Source organism: Mizuhopecten yessoensis, unplaced genomic scaffold (assembly GCF_002113885.1).
Source record: "Mizuhopecten yessoensis strain PY_sf001 unplaced genomic scaffold, ASM211388v2 scaffold7963, whole genome shotgun sequence".
NCBI lineage: Eukaryota > Metazoa > Mollusca > Bivalvia > Pectinida > Pectinidae > Mizuhopecten > Mizuhopecten yessoensis.
Window position 1 is genome coordinate 3,083 of NW_018407310.1, and position 18,311 is coordinate 21,393.

At 36.6% G+C, this 18,311-nt stretch overlaps 1 protein-coding gene across 1 annotated transcript in view; it reads left to right on the forward strand.

Moving 5' to 3' along the window:
• Nucleotides 1-1,773: 1,773 nt before the first annotated feature.
• LOC110454626 (hyphally regulated cell wall protein 1-like) overlaps nucleotides 1,774-18,311 on the forward strand; it is a gene marked incomplete at its 5' end in the record, with an annotated part of 73,155 nt that continues 56,617 nt past the window's right edge. Inside the window, 5 exons of the mRNA XM_021504243.1 lie at nucleotides 1,774-1,999; nucleotides 3,722-3,777; nucleotides 5,057-5,159; nucleotides 5,506-5,637; nucleotides 7,303-7,483. Coding sequence (XP_021359918.1) covers nucleotides 1,774-1,999; nucleotides 3,722-3,777; nucleotides 5,057-5,159; nucleotides 5,506-5,637; nucleotides 7,303-7,483 — 698 coding nt within the window. The remainder of the gene's footprint in view (nucleotides 2,000-3,721; nucleotides 3,778-5,056; nucleotides 5,160-5,505; nucleotides 5,638-7,302; nucleotides 7,484-18,311) is intronic.

An 18,311-nucleotide genomic window follows, 5' to 3' on the forward strand; every position in this document is an offset into this window, starting at 1 on the left:
TTGTAAGTACAGTAGTTTGTGGGAATGTCCAAGACTTAACTCAAGTGGTATTATGGTCATAGGAGTGCATTGATAAACGGAAATAGGAAGTGCATCCCTAGTTGAAAATCCAATGTAGGGAGACAGTATCACAATTTCCGCATATTCTGATGTTTAATATTAAACTGATCAATATTGCATGTTTATTATTGACAGAACAGTGTGTTCTCTCAATATTAAAGTATTTCAAAGCAATCCAGGCATTAATTCAGTTGTTTTTTTTATCAATGAGTCACATGTGTCCATTTTTCTGTACTTCAGGAACCCGGCTACCTATTTCACTACTGTGAAGTTTTCAAGAAAGATAACTCTTTACATGCAATTACTGTATGCACATGGTTTTATTATAAAATGTCAATTTTTAAACGTTTATGGATAATTAATTTTACACAATTGCAGCATTTATTAAATTGATATACATTAATGCAATACTAATCTATGTCAGTATCATTTTTATTGACATTGTTTTGCCTAAAATTGTGTCTTTCATATTTTTTTCAAAACTCACTCCTTTTTACATAAATTCTCATTTCAAATCTTTTAAATTCTGACAACCTATATTTTTTTGTGGCAGAAAATTTTCTTTACTTCAACGCAATATAACTACAACATTGGAAGAAATTCTACTGAGAAATGGTGACACAATCCTATTACCTTAAGGCATGCAAGCATTAGCCTGCTCATTTGACCAATGACCACCACTATTAAGTGACTGTCTGCAGAGAGACACTTCCCCCATTTTTAGCTCACCTGGTCCGAAGGACCATGGTGAGCTTATGCCATATCGCAGCGTCTGTCCGTCTGTCTGTCCGTCAACTTTTCCTTTAAAACGCTACTTGTCATGAAGGGTCAAGCAGATTTTGACTAAATTTGGTCTGGAGCATCCTTAGGCCAAGGGGACTTAATTTTGTATAAATGGTGGGTTTGGCCCCCCTTGGGGCAGAGGGGTGGGGCCCAATAGGGGAAATAGAGGTAAAACCTTTAAAATCCTTCTTCTACCATAGGGATTAAGGGATTTTATCCTAATTTAGTCTGGAGCATCCTTGGGCCAAGGGGCCTCAATTTTGTATAAGCAGTGGGTGTGGTCTCCCAGGGGGCAGAAGGACGGGGCCCAATAAGGGAAATAGAGGTAAAACCTTTAAAATCCTTCTTCGACCATCGGGATTAAGGGATTTTATCCTTCTGGAGCATCCTTGGGTGAAGTGGAACCAATTTTGTGTAAACAGTGTGTCTAACCCCCATGGAAGCAGAGAGGAGCATCCTTGGGCCAAGGGGACTTACTTTTGTATAAATTGTGGGTATGACCCCCCTAGAGGCATAGGGGAGGGGCTCTGTTTGAAGTTTGTTGTCGTTATATCTCAAGTAGTGGATGGATCTTTCTGAAATTTCATATGTATTTACAGCACCTACCATTGAGTGCTATATCTTTACCTCATACCAATTATTTTAAACACATTCAGGTGAGCGATACTGGCCCTCTTGGCCTCTTGTTTGTACAATGTAGCAGTTCCATTGTCAAATAAACCTGTTTGAGGGTTAGGCACCATCTATGTTAAAAGACTACTAGTTGAACTTGATGAGAACTAGCTCATAATCATTGCATATCTGACTGTAGTTATGGATTTATAATTATAGTTTATATTTTGTTTTTGTTTCTTACTTACTTTAGAAATCTGCTCTGACGGAAATACTTCTGTATGTTTATAGTGCACTGTTGATTGTCTTTGTTGTTAGCAAAAGAATGAAGTGCCTGCAGAACCTATATCACAAACCTCAAGCTCATTAGTGAATCAACCAGATCCACCTACTGGGGGAAATCAACTACAAGGGCAGGCAACTCCAAATCTAAACCAACAGGGTCAACAGCAGGGAGAAGAACTAAACATGCTTACTTCAGCTGGACAACAGATTGAAAGTCAGCAAGCAGCTACTACATGGCAGAAAAACGTTAATAAGACAGGTAAAATGTAGACCTGTTTAGCTCACCTGGCACGAAGCTATGTAGTCAAATGTTGGTCTTTGCATTTATTTTTAGTCCCTCACAGGTACTTTACACAGGGGGACTATTAGTTCAAACACTTGGTCTGTACATCTGTACATCGATGTGTTAATTTGTTTGGGGCATATTTCACTGTTTCCTGAATTTACTACATTTTATGTGGGAGTACCTTGGGGATTGGTACTTTATTATCCCCCGCTTTCACCAAAACGGGGGATATTAATTTGGGTTTGTCTGTCCGTCTATCTGTCACGCTTCGTTTCCGTGCAATAACCACAACAAAATTCTTCAAACTCGGTCACAAGGTTAAATGCCTTAAGGGCTCGGCCAAGTTCGATGACCACTTTCAGCAGATCCCATTTGGCGGAGTTATGGCCCCTTGAATAATAAGAAAAAGGTCATTATTTGCGGCGCTTCGTTTCCATGCAATAACTACAACAAATATTAACCCATTTTCTTCAAACTTGGTCACAGGGTTAAATGCCTTAGGGCTTGGCCAAGTTCGATGACCACTTTCAGCGGACCCTATTTGGTGGAGTTATCGCCCCTTCAATAACGAAAAACGTAATTATCTGCTTGGTTTTGTTTCTGTGCAATAACTACAACAAATGTTAACCAATTTCCTTCAAACTTGGTTCGATTTTGATAAAAATTGGTATATAGGGATATAAAGGGACTGCAAATTCAACTGCATAGGTTTCGTTGCCATAGAAACTAAACGGAGGCTTCTGATTGGTTGAAATTTGATTTTTTTTTTATGAAAAATAGTTTATAGGGGTATTAGGGGACTGCGATCAAAACCGCATATGTTTCTTTGCCATAGCAACCACAAGTAGGCTTCTAATTGGTCGAAATTTAGATATTGTTCGATTTTGATGAAAATTGGTATATAGGGATATTAGGGGACTGTGAATTCAACCACATAGGTTTTGTTGCCATAGCAACCACAATGAGGCTTCTGAATGATTGAAATTTAGATATTCTTTGATTTTTATGAAAATTGGTATATAGGGATATTAGGGGACTGCGAATATAACCGCATAAGTTTACTTACGTTAACTACACAGAGGATTCTGATTGGTTGCATGTACATTGTAGGTGTACTATGGCAATGTGATCCTTTTCTGATGCATCTTTGCGACTATGGGGGCAGTTTGCGGGACATCTGTACTGGTCCCCCATTACAATTAGTACTTGTTGCTGTAGATATTGTTAAGATGTTTCAACCAAATTCCTTATGCACATCCAACTCATGCTAAGTTTGCCAACCGATGTGATTTGTGCATATTTACGGATGAGGTATATAGGGCTTTTTTTCTTCAAGTTTCAAGCTATACATTATGTCTTAACAGCACAGTACTCACATGTTTAAACCTAACCTCAATAATGTTAACCTACAATATTTCCTGCAAGCGGGGGATATACATTCCACGAACATGCTTGTTTCTTTTACAATGATTATGACACATGTTCTCTCATTTTAAATCAATCACTCCTGTTAGCCTGAAGCTAAGCAAATATGGGTTATTTATTCAGGAGGAATTAGGAATACCCAGAAAAAATTTACATCTCACATTCACATTCACATGGAACATTGTATCAATCTGATGTCATTGTACCCATAGATTTTGAATTTGAGCACGTCTTTTTAGGTTCTATTTTGTTATATGTTATATATTCCAGAAATCTCAACATCTTCCTGTTTGGTCATTGCCGGTATCCTGTTGACAGTGTTCTCGGTAAGTCCTAGTATTTACAATATCTATTGCTGGCAAACACCCTTGGTTCGAACCTGTGGTACTGTATTCTAATATACAGTTATAGCTGAATAGGTATTTTGGGAAATAGCAAATCTATGGTCCCCCGAGGGCAAAGCTGCAAAGGGAAAAAGTTTTTCACCAAGGGTGACCATACATTTGCTATTTCCTTAATAACCCATTCTATAACTGTTTTATTATAACGAAACAAAGTAAGGCAATGTAACAAATAAATTTATTAATTCATTTCTTTAAACAATTTCAAACAGATTTTTTAAAATTATAATTAGAAGTGCTGTATGCATTATCGTTGATGATATCTTCTTTTCTAGCATTCAAGAAGTGTTTTTGTAATCTGTATCTAATAGTTTATTTCCTAGCATATTTAGTCCCATTCACTTTTTTTAAGCTCCACCTACAAATATTCATGAGGGAGTTGTCCTCTTTCTGGCAGGGAGTAGTCCTTTTTTGGGGAGGGAGTAGCCCTCAGATGGATAGATTTAAGTGATTTTTCGAGAAAAGGAGATTTTGTCGTTTTGTTTTTATATAGGTAAACTCAGTAGAGGTATATTAACCCTGCCTAAAAGGGAATGTTAAGCTTTTATATAGTGTGATATCAGAGGTTTCATGACTGTACTTGCAGATCTACTAATAGTAGCCCTCCTGTGTTCATGTATTTTTTTCTGTTATGTTGAAACCCAAAATATTCACACTCCGGAGATCTGAACCAGCTCGTTACTAAACATATAGCAGATTCGATTCTGACTTTGAAACAAGAGCAGCAATTGGATGACAAGACAACAAATTGGTCACATTCAACCAATGAAACATTCTTGATTGTAGTACTGTTTGCTGTTCAGGACTGCCAGTACCAATGGCTTAAATGGTTCATCTACGATTTTATTTTCAGCCCACTATAGTTAAATTGTGGGCTTATCGAGTTGCCCTCCATCCATGGTCTGTAGTCTGTATGTTTCAATTCTTGCCATAGCTACTTCTCTCTTAGTAATGAATGGGCCTTTCTCAAAAATATGAATGTTCCCCTTGGTCCATAGGTTGGGGGCTAGTTATCATAGACAGTCAGACGCCTTAACCGCTGGGCCACTGCAGCTTCTTGTAGTGAATATGTGTTTTCATGATTTTTTGGGTTCTGCATAGATGATGATCTTTATTGGGGAGTTTCCTGGGCTTCTTTTTAAAAGAAAACAAACAACACCAATTCCCCATTCTCACAGTGAAATAAACATATTTGTTTGATCAGATGGTGCCTGGTTGTGCCTCAGCCCCCGCAAACAACTGTACTGGCCCAGACTACATTATACAAGAGAATGGCTATTGTTGTGGTGTAGTTAGCTGTGAAGAAAGTGAGTATGTTTCTGCTTGTGTTATTTTTTAGTCATGAAGTAAGACGATAAATTCCATTAGAACGATAAAATATGTAATTATGTTGGAACATTTTTATTCCCCGATTTCATCCTCATACATATGAGAAATCTGGGGCCTCATTCTCCTTTTCCATATTAAAAAAAAACATCACGTAGTATTCGTTCTGTGATGCATGATATGTACTGACTTAAACATACATACATGTAGCCTTCAGCTCGCCTGCCCAATAAACCACCAATTAAAAGTTTGAGGAAAATAATAATCCACAACTCAAACACAACACAATAACTTACCTTCCACTCATCATTTGACTTTCTGTTGCAGATTTCACAGTTTTAATGTGTAAGGTTCACTATGGCAATGACACATGTGCTCCTTGTCCGGAAGGAAGTTTTCTGTTGGATAACACAACTTCCGACACTGCCACAAGCTGTGTGAAGCCTGATTGTCTGAAAAGTATGTGCTATTTGTATTGCCTTTCATCAATGTCCTTAAACAAGTTTGACACTAATCAGAAGAACAAGATAGACGGTTGCCATCTTGGGTTTTTGGCTGTTAAAGTTTGCTATTGCTATTTTTGTAAGAAATACTGGACTGATCGTTCACAGATTTACCCTTTGTCCTTAGGTATACATGTTGAATTTTAAAACTGATTGGAACAACAATATGACTGCCAAGCAGTAATCTAGATCTGGATGGCTGTTAATTTAAGTGGCCATTCTGGATTTTGATGGTCAAGTTGGATGGATAGTGTTCAAATGAAGGTTCCCCTTGGTCTGACTATTATTATTACATGTTCATTCCAAGGCAGGCATCTTTGATTTTTCCTGTCAGATTTTAATTTGTTATTGCTATTTTCAAAGTTTCTATTGTAGCTTCTCTTGGTTCTTCGTTGTGTATGTTTCATTTCCAGCCTGATAGGAACAAAATGGCCACCAGGCAGACATCTTGAATTAGACCATAATTTTTCATCAAAATTAAAAATCTCCCTTGTGTTTTTTTTTCACACACAACTATTAGTCGAGAGGCCAGGAAACCACCCATCCTTGACATTCCATGTTTAACGTTTACTTACATTCTCAGCACCCCTGGAATATGTCAAGATAAAATTGGAGACTCATAGTTAGCAATTCAATTAGTTTCAGGTGAAAAATGATCAATCACAAGGCTGATACATATAGAAGTGCTTTCAAGATTACAGACGAGAATTTCCCCGACTTTTAATCTTACTCTTACACTGCTGAACGATTGATTTGATGTACATCAAAGGTTCAAACTAGTCTAGATGTATCGTCCACAAGAATATAATCCCTGGAATGTCAAGGAAAGGTGGTTTACCTGACTTCTTGATTAACATAGTATACCCTGGAATGACCAGGAAAGGTGGTTTACCTGGCCTCTTGATTAACATAGTAACCCCTGGAATGTCCAGGAAAGGTGGTTTACCTGGCCTCTTGATTAACATAGTAACCCCTGGAATGTCCAGGAAAGGTGGTTTACCTGGTCTCTTGATTAACATAGTATACTCTGGAATGTCCAGGAAAGGTGGTTTACCTGGCCTCTTGATTAACATAGTATACCCTGGAATTACCATGAGGATGGGTCTTTTACCTGGCCTCTTGATTAACATAGTATACCCTGGAATGACCAGGATGGGTCATTTACTTGGCCTCTTGATTAACATAGTATACCCTGGAATGACCAGGATTTTGTGGTTTACCTGGCCTCTTGATGAACATAGTATACCCTGGAATTACCATGAGGATGGGTCGTTTACCTGGCCTCTTGATTAACATAGTAGCCCCTGGAATGACCATGAGGATGGGTCGTTTACCTGGCCTCTTGATTAACATAGTATACCCTGGAATGACCAGGATTGGTGGTTTACCTGGCCTCTTGATGAACATAGTAACCCCTGGAATGTCCAGGAAAGAAAGACCTCTCTTTGAAAGGACAATATCAAACACAATAGTATGATGTTTTGACCAAAGGTTTCAACATAATACGATAAGAGAGAAAAAAAGATGAACAAAATTGAAGTTGCATAGAACTTATGTAGATCTTACCTGGTACAATATGGTACTAAATAAATGATATGTCTCTTTAATGAACTACCTTCAGACGGAACAAGGCCATCCCTGGTGAAGTCTACGACTATTGATCCCAATGCCTGTCCCCAGTGGTGTCAATGTGACATCAGCTTTAATTACTGTGGAACCGACCCATGTAACTGTCGGAGTGGAACTTGCCCATACCGCACCGTTCTGCAGCAGGATTGTGGATGTAAACTGATCACACCCAGGTACACAATATACCAGTACATTATATATTAATAATTACGGTTGTCAATGGTTAGCCGGAGCACGAACCGGTTACCAAAATCAACCGAATAGTCAGATATTTACGTACCCCGTTGGGGAGCCAAATGTTTCCCTGCCTTAGACCTACAAATTACTCATAGATACGAACAAAAGTGGATAGTTTTGTAATAAAAACTGTGTTCAGGGATAACATGTTGGTGTTGTTTTTGTACTCCATTATTAATACTGACAAAGGGATGCTGCAAACACCATAAAATCTGAACAGATTTTAAAACGGAAGCCAGAATACAAAATTGTGAAATATTAGCTAGGTAGAACATTCTTTTTACATGTGAGATGTATATATAATATGAAGAGTACACACTTGAATGAGCAAGCATGTCTTTAAATGTTCGTCAATTAAACTTTGTTCTAAAGAATTATGTTACCGCATTTGATTTCTAGTACAGATAACTGTAATTGAATCCTGCTGTACTGTATTCCAACATTTGTTGTCCATGAAAAATACATCCTGAGGTGACATGAAACTATTTCCTGCGTTTAGGTTGATATACGCGGTTAAACTATCATGCTAATTAATATAAACATGCCTGTTTGTGGTTGTTTGAAAACCAAATTGACTGATTAACGGATTACTCAATCGGAAGATTGTTCAAGTAACCATTTGACTGGTTTGACAACCCTATTAATAACATATACATTTAACATAGGATCATAATCATAACATACTCAAGCGTCACAGACTAAGTGTGTTTTTAGCTCACATGCCTGTCATGGCGCAGCGTTTGTCGTCAGTCAAAACAAAATTTGAGAATGAAAATAACCTTGACCTACTTTCAAGGTATCAGGGGTCAAAAATATGTCAAAAGCTTCAAACGACATCTTTTTAAGAACTGAAAGGTATAGAATCATCATATTTGGCATGTAGCTTCTTGGGAAGGAGCCCTACAAAGTTTGGGAATGAAAATAACCTTGACCTGTTTTCAAGAGATCAGGACTCAAATATGCCAAACACCTCAAACTTCTGAAGAACTGAAAAGTATAGAATCTTTATATTTGTCTGGAAGCTTTTTGGGATGAAGCCCGACAAAATTTGAAAAGAAAACGACCTTGACCTACATTCAAGATCACAGGGGTCAAATGTGTCAAACACTTCAAACAACTTTTTCTGAAGAACTGAAAGTTATAAATCATAATATTAAGCTGGTGGCTTCTGGGGTAAGAGCCTATAAGAAAGTTTGAGAACGAAAATGGCCTTGAACCTGCTTTCAAGGTCACAGGGGTCATATATATATATTAAGCCGGTGGCTTTTTGGGTAAGAGCCTATGAGAAAGTTTGAGAACGAAAATGGCCTTGAACCTGCTTTCAAGGTCACAGGGGTTAAACACTTCAAACAACTTCTTCTGATGAACTGAAAGGTATACAATCTTAATATTTGGCTGGTAGCTTCTTAGGATGGAGCCCAACAAAGTTTGAGAATGAAAATGACCTAGATCTACTTTCAAGGTCACAGGGGTCAAATATGACAAACACTTTAAACATCTTTTTCTGAAAACCTGAAAGTTACAGAAGCTTAATATTTAGCTGGTAGCTCCTTGGGGTTAAGCCTGACAAAGTTTGAGAATGAAAATGACCTTTACCTACTTCAAGGTTACAGGGGTCAATATGTCAAAAACATCAAACGACTCCTGAATAATCGAAAGATGACAGAGTTTGCAATTGAAATATTTGTAGAACAGTATAATATTTAATGAGAATATTTTCCTTTGACTGCTTCAATATCAAGATGAGCAATACAGGCAATCTGGGCATCTTGTTAAGTTTATTAGGCAGACAACATTCACCTCTAAATGAGAGGCTTCATCAGGACAATTTTACAATGTGTTAGACAACTAAAAGACTCTACGGGAGACAATGACAATCAATATATTTCACATTTCAAACCTAACAAAAGCTTAATCCCAACTCTTTGAATCAGGATCGTTTTCTACTCAGTGTTGTCAAATATATTTCTGTCATAGTTCATTCCTTATAATTAGCAGCTACTAGAATATATACTTATTTTTTAAGGATATAATTTTAAAATGACAAACTTTTTGTTTCAGTCCTACAAAAATGCTCCCAAAGGAGATACCAGTGACAAAGGGACATTTTACATCTTCTAAGCCTAGAATCGATGTGTCTACCGAAGGTAGTGCCTCGCCTAGTGCCTCGCCTGTAGATACTCCGACCCCTGGTAGTGTCACACCATTTCCATCTGACACCACCAAGGCCTCTGACAGCCAGCCGTAAGTATACAACTACAACTAAAGATATATGCATGTTCCCTGACAATCACAATTAGGTTTACAGACACGCCCTTCAATGTTGTCAGGAAAACATAACTGCCACACCCCCTGACAACCACAAAGTCATATAGACCATAGCTGCATCTCCTAACAAGGGCAAGATAGATATGGCCATGGTTTCTTGCAGAAATTTACCCCTTTTACCCCTAGAGATTAATTATGGGCTTTTCCAGATCAAAGGATGGATGTACTATAAAAGTCAATCAGGGGTGAAAGGGTTAATTTGATTGAACTTTATAGTACTACTTCCATCCTTTAATCGGGATAAGTCCATAATTAATTTCTAGGGGTGAAAGGGTTAAACAGTTCAGTGTAGATTATTCCAAACATCATGCCACTGGATACAGATCTGGTCAAAACTTCTGTCAAATTAAAATTATAGAACATCTATATTCTATGGGGATAAGCAGTCTGGCGACATCCCGAATACTGCTGTAAAGCTACAGTTAAGTAGAAGTCGGGGTTATATATTTTGAAGAAAATGTTTCACTAATCAGACAAGACAACACTGGTGTGTTTATAACTACCGTAGGCACAATTGTCTGTTGTTAACTAAAAATATAAAAGTATGACAGTCACACAAAAAGAAATGTTTACAAGTCATGACTGTTGGTTTTATAAATTTTTAGAACCAAATGTTCTCAGTAAAAAAGTTTGGTCTTTAACGATTTCTACCTAAGCACAAGTACTGTTTTTATATGTTTCAGAAATGAGGTTGCCATTGGTGGTTGGGTAGGGGGTGTCATTGGCCTTGTTCTCCTTGTTCTCCTTGTAGGAGTCATTATCTACAATTGCTGTTGCAAAACGGAACAAGGTAACAAAACTGAATTTGGTTTGTATAAATTGTGTGACATTTACATCGAGCATATAAAACAAATTGAAATTATAGGAGCAAAATATATATTTTTGTGTAAAATTAGGGGGATTAAGTACCGGTAATTTTACTGATAGAGAGAATTGTATTAAATCTTATTCTTAATCAGGTGTGCCATCTGCCCCTGTTGGGCCCGTTAAGATCTCAGACATCACCACAAACTCTGCAACACTTACATGGGAACCACCAGAACTTGATGGAGGAACACCAATAAAATCCTATATTGTGGAACGTCGTGATGCATTGGTATACAATTGGTCAAAAGTTGTCTCGACACACTTAACCTCCACCCCAGTTGTTGGTCTGCTGAAAGGTAAAGAATACTTTTTTCGTGTGATGTCAAAAAATGAAGAAGGTCGACACAGTGAACCCATTGAGTCTAAAGGTGTCACCCCTGGAGAGCAAGCAGGTAAGATAGCAAATTGTGATAATAAATTACCAACTGTCAGTAGGGTTTTCATCATTATTCAATCAATCGATCGATCAATCACCCTTCATCAGTCAATATCATGGATCAGTAATTATCATCATTCTTAATTTATCATCATATTACACAATTACAAAAGATAGATTATCATCATCACTTTCATCATCCTCCATGATAAAACATCATTATCATCATTTATTGTTCTTTATATACAATCATCATCATATCATTACACATCATCATCATCATCCAATCACTCGATCAATCATTCCTCATCAACCAACGTACATCATGTATCCCTAATTATCATCAATCATTCATTCATCATCTTTATCATTATCCTCATATGATTACACATCATTATCACAACTACTTGTCATCATCATTACACATCCTCATCATTGATCACTCAATAAGTCTTTCTTCATAAGTCATCCATTCAGGTATGATGAATTGATTTCATATCAAAGTACATGCATTTTAGTCACCCCTGGGGGAACCCTTGTGCGGACTATTAATTTTGGTTTTAGTCCCAGATTTTGACCTCTGTTGTCTTGGGCTGTTAAGTGTCTTGCTTCTATCAGAATATACCAGGCGCTAATTACAAGCTCTTGGATAACTCAGATATCAATTTCCTTTTTAAACAGGAATAGCATAGAACCTAAAGGCTTTCCAAATTTCCCACGGGAATTACATATAACCTAAAGATGTTCCGAGTATGAATCAGACACCTTTGAGGTTCCTGAAGGAGTAAATTGTCGTATTATAAATTGCTATTGACTGATTTAGATATTTTATGACTGACCAACGACTACCGTTAATATTTGCGTATAGTGCGCACTTTTTTAAGGGGAAAATGAAGTGTCAAGAAAGGGGTGTCCACGTTACTCAAGAACAATCCAAACCAGTCCTTGGTGGCAACCATTTCTTATATATTTTTCGAGGATTTTCGGAAATGTTTTGAAATATTGTAATGCGGATTTTCCGGCTCCGGAAATCGGGGTCCGGTTCCCGGATTTGATATTAGACACGTAAGCACGTTATCCGGGGTTCGTTGAGTTTTACCGCCATTAAAAGGTTGCACTGAAAACTCAGACGATCTTTGTGTTTTTATTGAAGAACACAGCCATCCATCCGGCACAACAAGTGGTGTCAGAAGTGGGGTATTGCTTATACGCCCTGCAGAGAGTTCAAAACCCGTTTCTATTTGTGTAATGTATTGCAATTTGTACCTCAAAGTGGACAGGATTCTGCTACAGGTAATCGCGCTGCATTGATTGTTTGTGGGTTGTTAACTTGTTACTCGTCATTTAAATGATTATTTTGTAAATTTGATTACTATAACTCATTTATTATTCTCACAAAGTAAGAGCACAATAAGTAATTTACAATTATGTGTGGTATATATGTATGACTCAAGTAATATATTTGTCATTTCGAGTGTGTGTATGATGTTTTTATGAATACATAATTTGTAGTTAAATTTCACATACTTGTACACTGTTTATGTTTTTGTGTTTATGTATATAGGTCTAAATTGCTAGGTACATTAGTATTTGTACTCTTTTTTATTTCCCCAGACATTACTTCTTAAACTAATCCAAATTACACATGAAAAACAACATCATTCAAAGTACATGAATTCGGTTTTATCTTGTTTAAATTTTAGGACAATAGGGCATTAATATATCAATTTAATCAAAATAAATATTATCGTTATTGTAATGAATGAAATATACGTATGAAAGAATGAATGATTTTGAATTTGAGTANAAAAATGGAACTATTTTGAATCTGTGTTCCCATGAACAAATAATATAAAAAGCACTCTAATTCAATATGATACATTGTTGTATGTTTCAATATTGAATAAGATAAACAAAATATAAACATACATACTCACACACACACACAAGATTAGGAGAGTTACATTATTTTCCCTCTATTTCCATTGCATAAATTCTTCACAAAGAAAACAACAACTTTATAGCATATGTTCAGCTTTATCATCTTCATAGGCTAGCATTTGAAATAAGATGCACATATTAATTTCAAATACATTTCAAAAGAGTACTGCAAATGTACCAGCTAGAACACATACTATGTTATTACAGTTGTCATGATTGTTGGTTTCAGAACTGATAGCATTGTGCAACAAATGTTGACAACAGGACTTATTGAAAGTTGAGGTTGCTTGTGTATATGCAAACAGGTAGTGCATGATTTAATGTTGAGAATGATGGATCAAGGTTTATAAAATTTGGTTTGAATACTTAGTTAGGAATGCACTGACAATTTCTCTGTCACATGTACATGAACAGGTTGTGAAGCTGTAGCCTTCACCTTGACTGAATGAAATTGACCTTAAAACTGTCTTGAACAATTGATGTATGAAATTTAGAAATGAAGTTTCAAGAAATATGGTTGAAAACTTAAGAAATAATTGCTTTCATTGACATTGATACAATCTTGTGTGCTATCCCTCTCATATATCACACAAGATTTAATATCAAATGTTGGACACAGTAAAATCGAGCGAAGTTAACAAATATCAAGTTACATATTATAACTTTTATTTTATTTTATTGATATTGATCATAAGCATTGTTAAAAGTACAATGTATACCAGGGATCTTACATTTCTTTTACTACTTAACATTTGCGTTGACTTTTAATTCATTGGACAAAAACTAAAAGGAAGCCATGACCAGTATTTCTATCTTTAAAAACATACTTTTAATTTTTTTTCCAATTTGCTCCCACCACCCATAGTGTTATATTGATCAAAACAAACGTTGTTTCCAACATTTGTGCCCTTAGTCAGTAGTGGGTGTTCAATCACATTCATCAGGGTTTCAGCATCAAGTAGGGGCTGTTCAATCACATTCATCAGGCTTTCAGCATCAATATTCACAGATTCAATCTGTTCCAAGTAAAGATCACTGACTTCTCCATTAAGGAAAAGTTTGCGAGGAAAGCATTTGAACTACATTTGAACTATTCGCTGATGGAAGGATCTGTGGACTCGGCTTTCATGTGTCTGAGAGAAAATGATTTAGTCAGAGGTTCCTCCTCTATAAAGTAACTGACAGATTTCAAAATGTCATGTCACTGTTGGTATAGTTCTTGCAGCCTTTTGAAAAAGTTCATGAAGTCCTCAAAGGTATGAGAGAGTTGGTACAGTTCCTATTTCTCATCCTCCTTTCTCCCATCAATAACCATCCCTGTCTGTTGTAATATTGATTGCTTTCCCCCCCTAAAATAGAACATAGTTACCATATAATTTCTGCACCAGCAATAATGTTTAGAGATGATATTCAAACAAATAGGAGGCATAGCAATATGAGCTTGTATAGTGAGAAATAAGGCATTAAAGCTGAGGAGTTCATTAAAATGTTTCAAAAACATTTCAATAAGTCAATCTCTTTGGTAGCAGAACTAAATATAAACAAAATGTACATTAAATTCAACTTATAACAGCACATCATATGGGGGCTTAAGACATCTAATTCCTTAGGTGGTAAAACATGTGTACATAAAAAGGTACCAGTAAAAACAAAACAAAATTAGTTTAAACACACGCACTTAGATATTCACGGTTTTCATTAATACAAAAGATGAAGCAGAACATCACTCTCCCCTGGTTGTTTCCATAAAGAAGAAATTAACCAGGAAACATGGAGATGTCCATTGCACTCCTTTATTTTGCTTACAATGTGCAAATGTGCCTACTATGTGCTAATAAGCTTTCCATGTTATGGTTTTGTTTTTTATGTGCTGTATGCAAATGTTCTAAATGTGCTTAAATTACCATGTGCTGATGTGCTTACCGTGTTCAATGTGCCTATTAAGTGCTTTCCAAGTGATAAACTCTTTTTCTGAGCTTACAGTATACTACATGTACATACATGTTTTTATTTTATTTTTCCATGTTGTAATATTTTGGTCTCTGTTATTATACTCATGTTTTGTCTTTGTAGCTTATGTTGTATGTTTTGCAAAATGGACGTAAAATATATATTTTTGTATCTTGTACGTGCTCAAGGATTTTATCTGTAGTTTTTGGGACTATATATAGAAAAACTTTACCCCAGTATGAGGAATTGTTTTACACATTTATCATAAAACAAGTTATGTTCAGATTTCAGACAGAAGATACTCTAAAATTGTACAACTCAGAAAAGGTTGAAAAATATTTATAGTTCATTTTTTTCTGCTTAGAAATATTTAATCTCTAAATTACAAATGATAACTGTTTTAACAGGTCTAGTTTCCGAATTGGAAACCAAACCCTGTCTGACCTATAAATGATCATTATATAAGGCCAATTAAAAGTTTAAAACAAATATTGAGTTTATGCTAACCCCACAGATACTGGACACACTAATAGTAATATGATGTGTATAAACTATGATATATTATACACACTATACTTATTGGTGTGTTCGACACCAGTGTGGTTAACCAGACTTATCTCAGATTTGTGTTCTACAATACCCTTAAGTTTTTATATGCACTGTAAAGTCAGAACTCCTGCTATATATTAGCGCAGTAAAGATATTTTTTCAAATTAACAATGAAATGCCTAGCTAATACATACCTACCCTATTTTTTTCTGATAGTAGAAACACAAGTAATTTGTTTGGCCTAATGTTTCTGTCATTTCATAATATTTAGAACTACTATACTTGTTTAAGTTTCCAAAACATCAAGTAGTATAACAATTGAAACTTCAATGAAAGCCAACATCACAATGAATCTAATAATACAATGTTTATAACATGTTTTTTTTTAACTGAATGAGAAGAAATGTAAGGCCAAATATCCTCACAAACAACGCTTAAGTGAAATCAGTTTGCAACTTAGCAGTTCGAAAATTTTGCAACACGTCTGGAGAAAGACGTTCCTTGTGACGCTGTAATTCACTCGTGTAAAAAGTCCATTTATTTTGTTTGTTTTTGCATAATTACTGCTATACATACCGTAGAAGCACCTTCCTTTTTGTCATCGCCGCTGACAACATGCGCCATTCTCTGCGGCTTCGGCCGCATGCTTGGCCACAAGTCACCGAAATCGGGATACAGAGCCTTATTTATGAATCAGTAGTAGGTAAACGTTGCAGAAGTGTATGCATATTGTTCATTGTCAATGCTGCTTAAACAACATGCCTTACATTAAGTCAACACTCGCCTGCATTTTCGTCCTTTCCGCTTCGCGTTGCGAATGATGTCTAGGCCTACACAAAACGAAAGTAAAATGTGCGCATGTCTAAATGTAAGGGAGATCACTCGTGTTTTCCGGTAGTATATGTCTGTAATCATTCCGAAGGTGTTGTTGTTTTTGTGTATATTGAAATAAAAGAGTCCTGTTATATGGTAATACTTCAATAAACGAAATACGCAAATCAAACCAACAGACATATAAAATGAAGGCCTANTAGGTGACGTTATGTCTCGTTTATGAATATCTGAGCTCATTAACTGAAGTATTTTTACCGGAAGTTGCGTGAAGCATGCATGACCTACTGTCAAGTGGCAGTTCCCGATTGGGATAAACAGGGTGCATTTTCAATAAGAATACGACGTTGTGATAAGATCATATGTTCTACAAAGGAAAGTAATGATATTTACTAGCCATTCAAGTGCATTTGAGTCCAAAGTTACGCATAATAAAGACAGTAGGTCCGGTATATGGTTCAATTTAGTACCAGTGCTGACCACTAGAGGCGTCTGTGTGAAATCGACATTTATGAATATCTTGAGCTCATTAACTAAAGTAATACCAATAGCTGGCGGCTAACGCTTTAGCTAAAAAACAATAATTAATTTACTCGGTTTGGGTAATTAACTGTTTTGTTTGCCTATATTTAGCCTGTGTTTCTGTACTTTCGTTTTACATGTATTTTCGTATTGGTGTTCACTGCGAACACTAGAATTGTTTCGAAACGAATCGTTCACTGCGAATGGTCAAAAATTATCTTTCAGAGGTCGGAGAAGGATCTCATAGACTACCTTAAATCACACAACGTAAACGTGACAGGTTTGACCCCACTGCTAGTATCCGACAGCAAAGGAAAGCACCTTGCAGTGACACAGGGGCAGTAATCCAAAACTTCCAATCCAGTTCTCATGTAAAGGTGGTGCAAACTCATCAACCCTAATATCCCTACTAAAAGAACAAATTCCCATCCTCAAGCAGAAATTTGGTAAACCTGTTTATGTTTATTTCTGGGCTGGTACATGCGACATAACCTCAACGCAAGGCGGTTATATAAACATTTCTGGTACCTGTGTTAACACTGTACACAAAATTATCAACTGCTACAAAAGAGCAAGGGACTACACAAAAAAACAGGAGTGCAAAATTCAATTTATTGGAGTACCTGTTTATTCGGTTAGCCTTTACAATGATATCCAAGTTCACCATAATCCGAGCAAGTTTCTAGAAACATGCTTAAGTTGCCAGCCAGGTACACTTCTTGAACTCTCAAATTGAACTTCTCAACACAGAACTTGGTACCACAACACTTAAATTCAATGCTGATCTTCGTGATTGTCGAAAAAAGGGAAAAGAGCGATATTTCATAGAATTATTGGAGGACGGTCTCCACCCCGGGGAACTCTTGGCGAGGAAGTGGTTTAGGCGACTTGAATTAAATATTGTGAAAACTTGTTTTGTGGACCAGGACATTTTGGAAGTCCACGTCGACCAACAGGAACTGTTACAGTTAGCATTTGAACAAAATGTGTGATAAAGAACAAGAAGTCACACCAGGGGAAGGAGAGTCTTCAGTTGACACTGCGTCAGCTGCGGCATATGATATGCTTCAATTCGTAATGAAAAGTTTTGATGAGCAGCGTGATACACAAATGAAGATGTTTCGGCAAACTATGGTGGAGTTTGAAGACGAAAAGAAACGAAGCTTCGAGGCACAAAGTGAAATGATGAAGTCCTTCATGCAAGAGACACGTCATGATATTCAAAATGCCATAGGACATCAAGCACCGCTTGCACAGAGTACATTTTCATCTATGGGTCCACAACAGGAATTTGGAAGGTCGACAGACAGAGGATCGTTTGGTGGTTTTGACGAAGAACTCCGGGTGATCCAGGATAGAGAACGCTCATATTCAAGTCCAAACTTAAATGGACAGAACTC